Source organism: Crocodylus siamensis, chromosome 2 (assembly GCF_052110815.1).
Source record: "Crocodylus siamensis isolate JL-2025a chromosome 2, ASM5211081v1, whole genome shotgun sequence".
NCBI lineage: Eukaryota > Metazoa > Chordata > Crocodylia > Crocodylidae > Crocodylus > Crocodylus siamensis.
In genome coordinates, this window is record NC_143396.1 from 115,747,540 (window position 1) to 115,764,224 (window position 16,685).

At 40.7% G+C, this 16,685-nt stretch overlaps 1 protein-coding gene across 5 annotated transcripts in view; it reads left to right on the forward strand.

The window, feature by feature from the left end:
* The window catches only part of PDE5A (phosphodiesterase 5A), a 112,355-nt gene that overhangs the window by 82,069 nt on the left and 13,601 nt on the right, over positions 1-16,685 (forward strand). For all 5 annotated transcript variants that reach the window (XM_090036634.1, XM_090036630.1, XM_090036631.1 and 2 more), the window contains exons 12-18: positions 1,695-1,841; positions 4,730-4,855; positions 7,685-7,779; positions 13,098-13,185; positions 14,267-14,367; positions 14,468-14,545; positions 15,440-15,503. In XM_090036634.1, the coding sequence (XP_089892760.1) occupies positions 1,695-1,841; positions 4,730-4,855; positions 7,685-7,779; positions 13,098-13,185; positions 14,267-14,367; positions 14,468-14,545; positions 15,440-15,503 (699 nt within the window). The remainder of the gene's footprint in view (positions 1-1,694; positions 1,842-4,729; positions 4,856-7,684; positions 7,780-13,097; positions 13,186-14,266; positions 14,368-14,467; positions 14,546-15,439; positions 15,504-16,685) is intronic.

Here is a 16,685-nt window from a genome sequence, read left to right on the forward strand (position 1 = left end):
ATACTTCAAAAACTGGTGTTGTGGGCAACAGTTATCTTTTTGTATGACAGCGTGCCATTTAAACGGAAGAACATAAAAATGTAACAACCTACCTTGAGCAAGGTACAAGAATTTCTCCTGTTACCACCTATAAGTCTTAGCTCAGCAGGGGAGCAAAACACAGCAGGGTAGTAAAAATCTGGACTTTACAGACTGACATTATGCAGAGTTCCCGGTGTCAAACAATTTGTTAGCTCTATGCAGATTCCCAGATTGTCCCAATCAATCCTGGCTGTAATGTGACATAATGAGAGTATACGATAACATGATGATTACCAAACCAAGCTCCTATTAATGGAGGTGATTATTGAAAGCGGTGTCAGCTGCTTTTCTTCGTGTTGCAAGTAATTAATGTTAATGTGACAACATGTGGTATTGGATATCTTGACTTTGTGGTAGCTAGCAGATCTGAAAATAGAATGTGGTTTCCAGGTCACTGGAGAAATGTTTACTAAGCCTGTGGTGGGTCAGCTTGGATTCTGTGTCATGAGCAAAGGAGAGAGGTTTGGCTTTGTGGCATCTAAAATTGATGCTGAAGAATGTATAGGACAAAGGATAGGATTGAACAGAATCAGATAAAAGGAGTCATGTAGTTTGGATGATCCTCTTCCTAGCAGTTTTTAAGAGTCTTTTATTAAAAAGAGAAATCACTTCTAGTGTAAAAGCAATAACACCCCAAGAAAAACACATCTGTTACTTCATAGGCTGAATCTCAAAGGTCAGACCAGGGTTATAATGTTGGCTCTCCATGTGTTTGCTTTGCTATAGTTGTGTATGTGGCTTGCTGAGTAATGTGAAAGACAGGTCCTGCACACAGAACCGTACAATCTAAATCTAAGCTAAATCAGAAATGAGAGAAGGGACAGGACAAGTATGTGTCTGGAAGATAAGAGAGAAAATGCTCTTTGGCACATACCTTACTGAACAAAGAGTATATTATATGATTACTGTTAAAATATTATGAATTAGTGCATTAGATTTTTTTCTTTTACTGTAAATAAAGCAGGCAGGGACATCTGTACGTAAACTAGCCTGACACTTCCTCTTATAGTCCCCTGTTTTCAGCTGCTTATAACTTTGCTGAACTTTAACCACATGCACAGGCTGAAATTTTCCGTGCTTGCTATCTGCCTTGTGGCACTTTACTTTTCTCTTTCTGTTTAAAGTCTCAGCGAGAATGGGTCTAGCCACTTCTCCGCTTCTGAGAATGAACTTGGGAGAAAAGTATTTTTTCCATCTGTTTCTTTTTTGAGCTCTCATGATTCTGAAATGTTTGGTAGGAATTTGACAAGGGCTTTGTGTTAGAGAGGTACCTTTTTGCTGTTCTAAAAATCACCATTTACACATACTTACTATAGGTAGTTAGAGGACTGCTACTAAAACCTTTTCAAAATCAGTGGCATGATGTCACCCTAGCATATATAGGTAACAGAAGAAAAGCCCAGGGTAAGGGTAAACCTGTTGCCTTAATTCTGTGAATCAAACATAATTAATGTTAAACAAAGAAACTGATAAATAATAGGGTGTAGTCACCAGCTTTTAACACAAAGGTGACATTTTCAGTGTGTTGATGTTTGTCTGATGCAAAAAGACACGAGTACTGCATACTCTCTGATTTGTCACTGCTCGATTCATTTTCATTTATGTTCTTCTAGGCTGCTGTAGTGCCATCTGCACAGTCTCTCAACCTGACTGACTTCAACTTCAGTGACTTTGAGCTTTCAGATTTTGAGACAACACTGTGTACAATTCGAATGTTCACAGATCTGAACCTGGTGCAAAATTTCCAAATGAAACATGAGGTATGGATGCTACAGAACTGTACTATGTTGAAAGGGTAAACTAAGGGAGCAGAGTCTAGATAACGTTGTTATCACCCTTCCGAGGGTGCAAATTGAAAACTAGGTTCAAGGAGTAGTTTACCAGTGGCTTGATGTCAGATTGGGAGGACATGTTATTTGGCATCATAACAAGTGCCTATCCTGGTTTCAGCTTTGTTAAATGTATTTTCATTAATAACTTTGATGATGGAATAGAGAATACACTTATAAAATTAATGGGTGACACCAAGCTGAGAATATGTGCAGATGCTATGGAGCACCGGATCAGAATGCATAATGATCTTGATACATTGGAGATATGGCCCAAATCTGTAAGATTAAAGTCAATAAAAAGATAAGTGCAAAATACTGCACTTAAATTGGAGAAACCACATTCAGAATCATGAAATGAAAAATAACTGGGATGATACTATAACAGAGTGAATAAGATGCAACAATGTGATGTTGTTTCAAGAAAGCCAAATCTTTTTCTGAGATGCTTTACAAGAAATGTTGCCTGTAAGACATGGGCGGCAATTGCTGCACTTTGCCTGGTCTTGCTGAAGATTCAGCTGGAATAGTATGTCCAGTTTTAGGTATCCCATTTTAGGAAAAGCATAGAAGAAAGCAATGAGAACAGTAAGAAGTTTGGAAAGCATGACCTTAAAAGTATTATGTTTGTTTTCTCTGATTAAGAGGAAGTTGAGGGATGGGACATAAGTCTTTCAGTATGAATAGTTGTTAGAAAGAAGTCAGTGATGAATTGTCCTCTTTGGTCACATCCACATGGTATACTTATTTTGCTCATCAGCAACATCTTCAAGCATGCCACCCTGCTCCTCATTGTCTGCTCCTAAACTAACAGCAGCGTAGCTGTGTTTACATGGTATTGTAGGTGAGTTAATTTGTATGGGGGCAGACTAACTGGTCCTATCTTTCACTAGTGCTGATTAGCCCACTTAAAGTATCTCATAGATATGGCCACACTATTACTACATTGCCTACAAGGAGCTAGACTTGTGGAGCGCTTTAATGCGTGTGCAGTGCTGCCTCCACCTCCCCTCACAGCTGCTTCTGGTCCTCTAGTGTTTTCTAACTTAAATCCAACTTAAATCCACTCCTCTGGGTGCTCCCAACTAAAACCAACATGAACTTAATCCTTCTCCTTTGTTGGACCACCCAGGGGGTAAAAAGGAGAGAAGGGGGGGGGAAAAAACCTCCTTTGTCCTTACCCACAAGGGCTGCCTTTCCTGAACTTTGGGATACCACCACGGTCTGCCTGGGAGTCCTGCTTTCTTCTCACTAAGGACTAGACTGCCCCTTCTTCTAGCCTGAGAGACAGTCTTTTTATCCCCCCACAAGCCGTTCCCTGTCCGACCAGCCAGACCTATTGTCTGATCAGAGCACAGGGGTTGCTCATTAACTCTGATGAAGCAACTTCTGCCCATTTGTCAGCAATGGGGATGGCAGCACAGAGTTGTGCAGGGGGTGCCTCACCGTGGCGGTGCAGAGGTCTCAGCGGTGGCACCGAGCTTCCTCACCCAACTCCACTCTGCTCCTCTCTGCGCTGCCAAGCTGGGTCCCAGTCACTGTGCTGTGGAGGCCCCAGGGGGAGGGCAGGAGGGCGAGGAGCCCCAAGCCTGAAGCAGGCAGCCTGCATCCACACCCCACAATGGGCTCCACTAAGGCTGTGCCACCCATGGGGGAGGAGGAGCCAGGCCCTGTGCTCCACTCCACTGTAGCAGCTGCCACCTTCCATGGGTAGCACCTGGGGCCCAGATACTGCTGCAGGGGGCCAGGGGGCTATGGACCTGGGTCCCTGGCCCCATAGCCCTGGCAGCTGGGGGCCCCCTCCAGCAGGGTTGTGGGGGGTTATAGGGGCTGTGAGAGGGGAGTGAGGGGTACCAGAAGGGGTGGGGGAGCTGTGGGTTGGGAGTGAGGGGTCTGCACCCTAATGAGCAAAAGGGGGCAGGGGGAGCTCTGATTTTTCCATGATAAAACCCCCAAAATCAAAAGCCAAAATGTATTTTATTACTAGCCAATAGGCTAAAGTATGCTGGCAATGTTCTTTTCTGTGTGTGTCTCTTTTTTTTTCCTGGGATGCAAGATGTTGATTATATTTGCTATCAACTTGACCATTTCAGAGGACTACTAAAACCCCTTTAAACAAACAGATGTCACATCCTCACCTGGTATAAATCAGCATAGCTCCAGTTACATCAAAACAATGATGTTACACCAATAGAAAATCAGGCCCATTGACTTTCACTTTTAAGCAACTAAAACCTAGGGCCAGGCCATAACTTTAATTTTGTTCTGTAAAGTACCCAGCACATGTTTGCTTTTTCCTTAGTAATAATACTGGAAATATGGTCATCATCATTAAAAAAAAGTCTTTAATATACTTAAATGCTTCCAAATTTCATTTTATGTTTTGATCACAGTTGAACTCACATTTACTTTCCAAACGTCTTTCTCAGCCAGCCCTTAAGAAAGCCTTTTAATTCACTAGAAATTGTCTTTATAGGAAACAGAAATACGGAGGTGACACACTGAAGAGTTGAATTCCTATATTTAGATTTAGCAGCAGGGCATCTGAAATGCACCTTTTTTCCTTGCTTTTATTCATGGACAGGTGTCAACCAAATAGAAAAAAATATCATATTGGCAAACATATCAAATTGGCAATTTGGGAAGTTAATTTTCTTTATGCCTACTCTTAAAGAAATGTTTCAGTATATAACACAGCCTTCTGAAATTTACTAACGAATAAGGAAAGAGGAAAATTTCCACAAAATATAGTTGTATTCATTTTTCTGCGTGAAAAGAATAAAATTGTAGTGTATTTTACATTGAATTGTTTGTTACAGGTTCTTTGCAGATGGATTTTAAGTGTGAAGAAAAATTATCGGAAAAATGTTGCATATCACAATTGGAGACATGCATTTAATACAGCCCAGTGTATGTTTGCTGCCTTGAGATCAGGTAAAATTCAGGTATGTTTGGCATTTTTCATTTTAAGACCTTCTTAGTTCACCAAATACAGTAACACTTGAATAGGCTGAGTTGTGATCTCAGTAAGAACTATGTCCTTCTGCTGTATCTCCACTGAAGTCCATGATGAATACTTCACATTCTGGCTGTATAACTTTTTAAAAATTATTACCATGGGCCTGATCCCACATGATGTTCCAGGGTGAATGTTATATACACTACTGATCTACAGGATCATGCCCTTTCTATTTAATTCAGCTAATGGCATTTTATTAGTGCCTGCTTGTATCCTACCCCAGTCAAGAAAGTACAGAAGAGTGTCCCTCTTACACTGTTTTCCTTCACAGTATCCAACATACAATTTTTTGTATTTTGGAAGAGAGCTACAAAAATGTAGAGGGCGAAATGTAGTTTCAGCTGGACCAAAACTATTTGTGAATTCAGTTAAAATCTAGCAACTACTTTTAACCAAAGGGGAGGGGGCATTTGTGGAAGTGCTGCAATGTTCCTTTTTTGATATTTCTTTAGAGCAAGCCTTTTAGTCCTTCATTTCACAGGGGCAATTTCATTTCAAGACTGACTTAGTTTTATATTAAAACAGAGGAAAAAACTGTTGACAGGAAATTAAATACCCCAAAAGTAAACACATCATAGCTGGCAGCAGGAGAACGACTTTCCTGAGATGAAACTTTTCAGAGTGTGTGCGTGTGTGTGTATGTACAGTAAAAGCTTTGTTATCCGGCATGTGTGGTGGTTAGGGGGGGTGCCAGCTATCAAAAAAATCGGTTACCTAAGACGGTGGTTTTTAGCCAGATGTGAGCAGGGGAGGGGTGGCAGGAGGTGGGGGTGGCAGTGGCTGCATGTGGAGCAGCAGCAGCAGCTCAGGGTGGTGGGTGGTGGTGGTGGTGGCTGCCGCGTCCAGGTCCCCACCGACCCCCCTCCCTCCCCCCGCACCATGCATTCGGCCAGCCAGACATTCCAGTTAATAGAGTAGCACTGGTATCTGGTTACTAAAAGCTACGTTAACTGGCATTCTACAGTATATGTATGTGCATATATGTATATGTATGTATATAGATGTGTATGTAAGGTTTCCACTTCACCTGACTTGAATTGTTTTTTGCTTCAACAATGAAACTAAAAAATGTCATTGTTCCTCCATATTTATTCAAGAGTCTTTGTCTTTGGCACAGGATGGCTTGTGCCATCTGACAGTACCATATTTACCTGAATTCAAGGCAACTTTGAATTTAAGATGACTCCCAAATAATTAGACTCTATACCAAGAAAATTCATATATATATTTGCTATAATTTTCCAGGTACAGAATCTAATTATAAGAGGGTCATCTTAAATTCATCCCCCCTCAACTGCTGTATGAGGAAACCATTGGCTGGGGTGCAGGGAGCTAGGGGGATCAGGCAGCCCCCTTGCCTTCTGCCCCCAACTTTTCTCCCCTACAGCCTGCCTATCTACTCCTTGCAACCTCTGCCCCACACTGTTCTGCACAGCCTCCGCTGTCCCCTTCCTCCCACAGCCTCTGCCCCCTTCCTTACTCCCCCCAACCAGATGCAGCTCCAGCTCCATTTTCTCACTTGTGGCAGGCAGGGCCACACTTCTACAACAGTGTCCTGAGGCCAGAGCTGTACCACTCCTGGTTGGCTAGGCCAGGGACCAAGTTTTAATGTGCTTTCTGCCCCTGGAGTGAATGGAGCCAGAGCCAGATCTATGCCTGAGAGTAACGGGGAGGGAGCAAAGGCTGCAGTGGGTAGGCAGATGTGGGGGGCAGGTGGCTACTGTGGCTCTGACTCTACCCTCCCCCCTTCCCCCACACATACACAACTTGTATTCAAGATGAGGAGCTTTTTTCCCCATGATGAATGGTGGAGAGGGAACTTTGTCTTGGATTCAAGTGAATACAGTAATTTATTTGAGAACATAGATGAATGTTTTCCTGTGGAACCAAATCCAAAATTAATACTGAGTAGAAGAGAGGGTAGCTAGTATTCTCATACATTCTGCAAAAAACTAGGCATGTCACTTTCACTTTGTGCATAGGTTTTCTGTGTGGGTGATCTCTGACCTTAATAGCTCAGGTGCAAGTTGTTTTAGGAACCTTCTTAGCTCCCATTGTGTGTTCCATAATTGCTGTATTCCTGTCCATTGTGAATACCTGCCAGCCTAATTTACAAGAAGCAAAAGGATTCTGGAGTCTAAAATGGCCTAGAGTGAGATTTTTTTTCAATATTATCTGGTCACTAGCCAAGTAAGCTTTCTGTCTCTATTATCTATATTAAACAATGTTGGAAATATGAAGTGGCCAGGGAGAAGCTATAACTCCCACTTCTTGGCAAAGTACTCCTGCAAAAGAATGTGTTATAAATGAGTTGATTCTGTGTTGACCTTTTGATTAAAATAATAGATTCTTTAGCTGCTAAAAAGGGGCATTGCTTCACGGAGAGGGCAGAGGACTAGGGCTCATGAGACCAGGGATCAGTTCCAAAGTCACCACTTTGCTGGATACTTTGGGCATGACATCCTTTGTCTCAGTTTCCCATCTTCTTAAAAACAATGTTTAGAATGGTATTGTCCTCTTTCACTGAGATATAATGAAGGTTGCTTTGTAAGAACTGATGTAAAGGCTGCTTTATACCATTTAATCCGGTTTTTAATATTGCAGTTTACGTAAGGGAAGGAATTGTCCTATTGTGATTAAATTTATGTTCATATGTCAAAGCTCAAGAGGTTGTGTATTGACAAGAAAAGACATCATGCATTAATATCAAATTCAAAGCAAACACATTTTTTCTTGTATTTTCTGTTATGTGCAGAGCAAGCTGACTGATCTAGAAACACTTGCTTTGCTGATAGCAGCACTGAGCCATGATTTGGATCATAGAGGGGTGAACAACTCTTACATACAGAGGTAAGCAAATCTCCTTTGAAGTAAAGGAAGAACACAAACATATTTTCTTATTTCACTAAAATAAAAAAACCAAAAACTACAAAATTAAATACAGTAAAACCTTGCCAATTCACATAAAAGGGAGTTAGTTTGTGACTTAATACGTTTTGCAAATCAGTATAGGGGTATATCTACCCAGCAAAATGTAGTGCTGGATAGAAATAGCCAAGCTAGCTTTGAGTGACCTTGGATACTGGTAGCAGCATTGTGTTCTCATAGTGTACCACATGAGTACTTGGAGAATCAGGGCTGTAGCTGAGAATCAGAGTTAAATTATTATTAGCCTATGTGGAGCAGCATGATAACTTGCCTATAATGCTTCTGGTATCTGAAGTCATTCATTCAGTCCTAGCTTGTGTGTTTCTGCATAGCCCTGAATTGTCGTATAGGCATACAGTGAATATGAAAGTGGTAGGATAGGTGGAGTATAAGAGTGATTTTACATGTTACATTTTGACCATACTAGATCTGTGAGGTGTTATGTAGTATTAAAGTTAGAATGTGCTGTGAGCAGCTGCACATTAAGGGTTAATACTATTTCTGGCCTGTGCTGCTCTGCCTTGTGGCTAGAGAGTTGTTGAGCAGGGGTTTGCCTTGGAGCCAGGACACTTGGGCTGTATCCCTGCTCAAGGAGTTGAGGGGGTGGCAAGGGAGCTGGGAACAGTGCATTCTGGGATGACAGAGGTTGGTAAATGCTCATTTTTATCTTCATGAACCAGGTCTAAGTTACCCTAACACATCCTAGGTAGCACAGCCCAGAGCTAACCCTCACCTGAAGTGGCATGACTTAGAGCTTTTTGGAGGGCACTCTGCATGAGGTAAAGAGCTTTAATGTGCAGATGCTCATGATTTAAGAGCCCCTAGTATGGTCAAAGTGTACCATGTACCTTCACTCTAAGATGCACATTGATTCAATACTTTTAACCCACCAGTTATACCCATTTCCCTGACTTTGTTGTATGCCAGATAGGCTAAAACAGATTTAGGGCATTTAAAATGTATACATTTAGTTAAAAGAAAATGCCAATTAAAAACATAAAACCAAACTAGATACACAGTTTATGTAAGATGATTGTGAAAAGTCTAAAGGAATAAATTTATCATAGGATGTTAAAACCTACTAAAAAATGAGAGACTGGTGACTAAGGGCACAGCTGTACTGCCTGAGGACCCTTCTGGGGACTCTGTCATACTGTAAAGCATGACATGCCTGTCCTGTGCATGTTATGGATGCACTCCCTAGTCAGTGCTGGTTAAGCAACAATAAGTTCTCACTCTCTCTATTGGTATTAAGATGGCTATATTACATTCATATTGGGAGGCAGTGTGCACAGAGCAAGTGTGCCATGCTTGACTGTGCTACTCCCTGAGGAACTGCTCGGATGGTGTGGGCATATCCATAGTGTTAACCAGATATAGACACACCAGATATTAGCACATCGATTCATATTAGACGCTGAGGTAGGGCTTACAAAAGACTAAACTGTCGTAGGGAGTACAAGCCACATTTTCAAAACTAATTTAAACATGTAGAAGCATAGATCTCACTGAAAGGAACATCCTTCTCATTAATGCTGTCTAGTGACTTCAGCACTTTTGACATTTTATCTGCTGGGATCTAATCACTGGAGTGGTCTTCATCATTGAAGTCAGTGGAAGCTTTGCTGTTATTCAGTGAGCCACAGATGATCCCTCTAATTATTAGAGCTGTGTGAAGGATGAATTTCTTTGTTCAGAAGGGAACTGAAAAATAAAAAAAATGCAGTTCAGGTCAGCCCAAAACGCTTTCTTTAAAAAAAGAATAAAGTTGGACTTTTAAATTTCATCTTTGAAATGAAAGCTATTGTTTCAGCATGTTCAAAAGTCAAAACATGCTATTTAAAAATAATTGGGATTTTTGTTTTGGAACAGAATATTTTGCTTAGTCTTTAAAATAAAACATTTACTCTTTCTTAAATGTTGTCCCTGTTTATTTCGGCCAAAATGAGTGGCAAGTTTCAACCCAAATGTATGAGTAATATTGCTGACCCCAAAACTGCTGCTGCTTTTTTTTTTAGTAAATTTACTGTTCACCTAAAAATAATTCTCTCAGCTCAATATATTACTTCATTAATGAAGAGACAAAGATTCCTTTGGTGATATTTTTTATTGGATGAATTGCATAGCTGGGATAAAGTTAGACAAGCTTTTGAATACAACACATTCTTCAGGTCTTATTTGAAAGCTTGTCTAACTTTAGCCCAGCTATGCAGTTGGTCCAATAAAAGATATCACCCCAAAAAATCCATGCCTCTTACATAATTCCTGGACCATAATGGCTACTACACCACTCTAACACTACTATTCATTAATTAAATAGTTTGATTAGGAAAAATAGTTATAAAAGAATTGCAGTAATATGGCAGCAATGTTTTATCCTGACCAGCTTTGCAAAAAACATATAATGTACATTTCTGGAGGTATATTTCTGGCAAAGTTGGTGACTGGCTTTGAGGCTGACTGGAAAGGAAAGGTGTAGGATACCTTACTCCCTGTATAGAGTAAGGTACTATGAAGGTAGCTCATATGGGAGGGAAGGCATGTGTGAGGGAAGGACACTGAGAGCAAAGGAAGAAAATAAAAGAAAATATTTAAGTCCAGATGTTTCAGTTCTTTTGTTGACAATTTACATTCAAATACTTGGGTTCAAAATTATTTTTAGCATGATATTTATGACAACAAAAAAGACTAAAAATCTGGAGCAGTGATGTTCCTGTGTCCCCAGATGGGGGAATCCAGTAACTTGCAAGCTTAAAGTGATTGGAGCCATCTCGCTATTTTGTGCTTTATTTATTTAAAAATATATTTCCTGGAAAACATCTGGAGATGCGTCATCTTCTTTTAAAAATGTCCTGGGAAAAAGTCATAGACAGCAAAACCCAACATTCACCCATGCCACAAAAGCAGAGGCCATTACAACTTAATAATGTTTTTGTCACTAAAAACAATTCCAGGCATTTTGTTTTTTAAGTAATTTGGGCTGGTGGAGACCAAATTAAAAGTAAAATATTGTCCAGGTATGAATCCTTTCTACTTTGTTTGTTGGGGGCGGGGAAAGTGGTATTTGGCATAAGTTTTTTCTTCCTTGAGCAGTGGCGTTTTAAAAAATACAGAGAACGGTCCTGGTAGCAAAAATTACAGGAAGTGGACTGTGTTTTAAGATCACTTGGCAGATGCACAGCATTTTTTCCAAACCCATATGTAAAGAGCAGTGAGAGAAAGCTACATAATCAAACCATTGTGTTCTTAAAGAAGTGGTGTCCTTGGGCCTGGCCTATTGGCCTAACAGAAGCATCGTTGCACTACTTTGTTCAGAACCTGAGGGCATTTTTACACGTGCTCTGGGAGTGGAGGGCTATGAAGATGCTTTAATTAGAGCAGTTCCGAGAGCCGCTCCAATTAAAGTGCCCCTCTGCTTTATAATGGTGGCAGGGGTGCTTTATCTAAAGCTTGGCAAATAAGCTTTAGGTGAAGCACCCCCACCACCATTTTGAAGTGTGGGGACACTGATATACAAGACGCAGAGGCTGGCTGGCAGTAATTACTACACCAGCAGAGTCAATTAATGTAATTGCAGTGCATTGGAGCAGCCTCCTGGCTCATGTATAGGCACCCAGAGTTCATTCCCACCATTGGGTCCCTCTTTCTAGTCTACAAGTGCCAAGTAAGCCTTAATTTGGTACAGTGTTTAGGGAAATAATTCATGTCTTTTCTCAGATACGTGTCTCTTCTAACCATGATGTACTCTGAAAACGAGATCCTGGCCCCACTGAAACTGTGAGGAGTTTTGCCATAAATTTCAGTGGAGCCTGAATGCCACCCAGGATGCACTGGCTCCAATCCTAATGCTAACTTCACCCATTAGCCTTCTACTAATCATTTGCCCTGGTCTCCAAGGAGCTGCTTGACCAGCCAGTCCACTGAGACCTAGGACCTCCATTCTTGTATCTCCCCTTTCTTGCTCCATCTGTCTATTCTCCCCCCATTTTTTCTGCTCTTGGTTCCTTTTGTTTATATGCCTGTTTGCAGTGTTGTTTACAGGGGCTCAATCCTGCAACCACTAATTCATGAGTTATTCTTAGCAATGTAAAAATCCCCATGAAACTGTGTATTTAAGGATCACGCACAGACATAAACAATTGCAGGATCATATGATAGCTGAGTACAGGATCAACAGTAAACCAAGCTAGAGGGTGATTCCTGACTAGCCCTTAGCTAGCAGGATGACATCAGAGAGGTGTACCACAGGAGTTAATATAGGTAAAAAATAGCGGATTTGTAGTAATAGAAGCAAATCACATCGCTATGCAATGAGGGAGAAGGAGGAAATTTTGAATTTTCCAAAGAAGAATTTCCATGTTTTGTCTCAAGCCACTAGCCACAAGTTCAATATCCAAAACTAAGAAACGGGTTTAAACTTTGCATCCAAGCAATTAGTGTTGTTCTCTATTGCCACTTTGAATGGTACAGTAAAAGCTGTTACTCACCCCCCCCACACAGCATTTTCTCATGGATTTTTCATTGATACTCAGGGACAGAACAATTCCTCAGTAACTAGCTCGTGATAAATCAAGGCATTTATGTTGGAACACAATGAGATACAAAACCTGAGAGTGGGTAGGGGATTACAAGCAAAATAGGAAACAGTTGGCATTGATTCCTAGAGGTCCTGATCCAAAGTCCATAGGTAACAACAGGTGCTTTTCCATTGTGGACTTTTTATGAAGCCTGTATTGCCATTTGCTGTGCACATTCCCTGAACTTACAGAAGAGCAGCCTCTGTAGAGGGCTGACTAAAAGTCACATGGTAAACAAAGGCAGTTGTGTAAATCACCAAATATTAAAATAAAATTCCCCTTGAAGTTTTCTGTCTCATTGCCCTTTGTTATTGCTTTTTGTTTGTCACTCCATAATTCTGTCCCTTAAAGATTCTTACATTATTTCCTTATTCCTTGTGTATTAATGGCCTCTAAAACCCAGAATGCTAGAGCTGTCAGCCTTTGACAAAGCAATTGCATTGTTTTTGCATTTGTGCTCCCCTGTGAGTCTCTGGGAATGTGTTTGTTCTGCTTGACCAGTCACACGGAAGAAGGAGAACAGACAATGGATCAAGAAAGGAGCACTGGGAGAGCTGGTTAATTGACACAGAGCAGAGTGAGTTGTGCTGGCAAATGCTGCTGAATGGTGAATGCATTTGACTCAATTTCTCAGTTTCCCAATGTGATGTTTTTACTTCTCAGAAGTGAACATCCCCTGGCTCAGCTCTACTGCCACTCCATCATGGAGCATCACCATTTTGATCAGTGCCTGATGATCCTGAATAGTCCGGTAAATGGCTTCTTTCTTTATGTGTTTGACTGAAACCCTAGCTTGTTTTGCTTGTATTTTTAGTTTCTGGATAGATTCCCAGCATTGTACATTCTCAAAAGAGCTTCATTCCTTTTTGGGTAAAGAAAACAAATACAATATTTTGAAATCAGTCCCACTTGACAACTAGGCCTTTTCAAGGGCAACTTTGACAAGGGCAGCTTTGCTGGTCTCATTTTGAGTACCTGCTTTCCTGGACCAAACAAAATAAAAAGCCTTAATTTTGACACACTGTAATCAGTAACAAATGCTTCTCTGAGCCAGAAATGTTGCTCACATGTTAAGGAAGATTCATGCTTATATGTGCCCAAATCAGTTTGAAAAAAGTGACATATCCCATGGCTACAGATAAGCTTGAACAAAGCCCCAGAAATAAACACATACAATGTGTGACATTTTGCTTCTTCACTGGAAAACCAGCTGTTTGGCATTCACAGTGAGAGTGAAACTGCGTATTTATACGGTTTGTTTGGTATTGCAGGTTTGACAAAAGCAAGGAACATATAGAGACAGATTCCTCTATCCTCATCCCCAGGGTGCCTTGATTTTGCTGTGGGTTGCTGTTCTTGCATATCTCTTATGAAATGTTTTGTTTGTGTTGTTTTATAAAGGAATGACTTCTTTATGCTTTTTGCCATATGATACTTAAGCTGCAAAGTTCTTAAGCCATGATTTTTGAATCGGCCTTAGCCTCTTTACTGCAGAAAAAGAAAAGGAAACTCTAGGATGTGGTTTGTAGCCAAGGGACTCTTTGGAATGAGATAGACTTAAAGTCTCTTTGCTTCTCTGGTTCTCTGCCTGCTAAAAATACTATAGGATTCCACTGTATAATAATTTACAATACTGTTCCTGGAACTTTTGGCCAATATTCAAATATACTGCAATATAGTTTGCAGGGAATTTGCAGTAGAGAGCAGAGGAAGAAAAAGCCAGCCGTTACAAGAAAACAACCGAGAGCAATTCAGAACTTAAGTAGAGATGTAATAAATTGTTGACATGTACATATTTGGTTGTTAACATTCCTCTTTTTGTCTTTGTAAAGGGAAACCAGATTCTCAGCAGCCTTTCTATTGAAGAATACAAGGCCACTTTGAAAATGATAAAACAAGCCATTCTTGCCACAGACTTGGCACTGTACATTAAGTAAGTTAGAAGCAAATTTGGCTGACCAGCCCCTGTCAGATGTTTGAATTGTGTTGGCCCAATTATGAACTCTTTTTTTCTTGTTTTTGCTTGTTTTAAGGAGAAGGGGAGAGTTTTTTGAACTTCTAAGAAAGAAGCAGTTTGACTGGGAAGATCCTGTGCAGAAAGAGCTATTTTTGTAAGTTAATGGCAGAAGTTTAAAAGCCATACTGTGTGCTATCGTTTGTCAGATTTTCCATGCCACACTGCTGCACATTTCAGTAGCACCACTGTAGGACTATGAGATCCAGGCCTACACAAGCTGACACAAGCCAAAGAGGTCAGTGAATGGATGCCTAACTGAATATTATTGAAAGAGCTGCAAGGGCTTGTCTAATGGACACTGGTGGGTGACTTGTAAAGTTATATAAGCTTTTCTATTATTCCTAAAGGGTGCAGGATTCCTGACACAGTATCAAAATGTTCTTTTGCTGGGGGTGCATTGTCCTAAAGCAGCGAACTGTTAAAATCAGTATCCTAAAGATTCAGGGAGAGCTGTTTGTTTTGAAACATATTCATTTTTCATGAAAGCAATGAGTCTGAAAGGCACATTGAATTACCTCAGCCATGTAGCTGAATCCCTAGGCAGCTTCATCAGTGTGCTGTGACCCTGCTTTGAAGGCACAGCCTTTAGGAATCAGACTTGTTCAGTGGCCTTCCTGCTGGAATAGACAGCAAAGTTACTACTTACCATCAATGATGACAATGATTTTTGTAATGTGGTACCCATTCAGTCGCAAATACACTGCAACCAGGTCACGTTATGTGGGCCCATCAACAGCTAATGGACTACTCTCAACAGACATGATCTAGATTTGCTTGGGTCTGCTGACACAGGAGAACAACAGAGTGCCTTGTTACCAAACCCCATCCATGTAGTCCCCTCTGAAGATTATTTTTATAATTTTCCTGTATTTTCATCAGCTTTTCTGACTTTGATTTTATCATTGGATTCCTTAATTACTAGCATCTTGCTTTAATGTTACATGAGTTTCATGTTGCAACACATCATGGGTTTTCTTTTCTTCTGCAGAGCAATGTTGATGACTGCCTGTGATTTGTCAGCAATAACAAAACCCTGGCCAGTTCAACAACGGGTATATGCCTTATTTAAGAGTTACTAAGTGCTGGTTATTCAGATTAGATCCCTTAAACCTCCCACCTTGGAAAGGTATTGGTAGAGGATGAAGCCTTAGGGACCAGCCCTGCAAGGTGCTCAGTGTGGGAGTTAAAGGAGTTCAGCACTTGGCTGGAGAAGGCCCTGGGCATCTTGCAGAATCAGTCTATGTGGCAGTAAGTAGAAGGTAACTGTACAGTTTTCATTTGTTCCCAAATGTTCTGTGTTACTAGAAGGCAATAGCACACAGTCAGGTTAGTTTTATACCAAGCATTAGTAACAGAAGCTTTGTCTGGTAGTCAGTGAGCAGGTCTCAGACACAGTTCTTCTGGATTGTAATTACTTCTCCAGCTAACATGCTGTGATGCTCTGAACAGAATTAAATTTTCAGAAAGATCTTCATTTGTATGCAAGTTTATTGTCATTTCAATCATGAATTATCTTACTAGATACTCATTGTATGCTGTTTCTTTCAGTTTAACATGGTAACTGTGTATGTTAATTAGACCTGCATGTCAATATTTTGAAAAGGGACTGGTGATTTGCAAGGTTGGGTGTTCTCAGCTTTTTTGGGGTTCTCGGCTGGAATGGACCTGAATTTCCTAAGGTGTGTACTTGGTAATTTTTGAAAGGAAGAGATTAGGGCCCCACAAAAACCCAAGTGCACAAATCACTAGTCACTTTTGAAAATTCTAGTTGTAACCTCTAATTTAAAACAAAAATAGTTCTTAATATTCACTTTACCCATTTGTAAAGTAATCCTTGTCTCTCAGGATGGTTGTGAGATTTACCTTTGTTAACCTATATAAAGCAGTCTTTGGACAATAGGGTGTGGACAAGTGCAAAGCATTATAATTTCAGAGGAGCTTCTGGCCTTGGACAGACATATTGTTTGAAGCATTCCAAGTGTGTTTGAAGCCCTCCAAACAGCAAATGTGCAGGCATGTGTGGTCAAAGAAGCACTTCAAAATGATCTGCAAAGACTGAGGAGCATTTTTGAAGCACTTCCTGAAAAGGCTCCATTGTCTTTTGATGGCCCACAGCACTTCATTTCCCCTTCATCACCCCCCTTAACATAATCTCCAGGGAGGGCTGGAAAACAAAATTCCATGTATGCCTCTCAGCCAGTCTCTAGAGGTGTTGAAGACCCACTAAGTACACA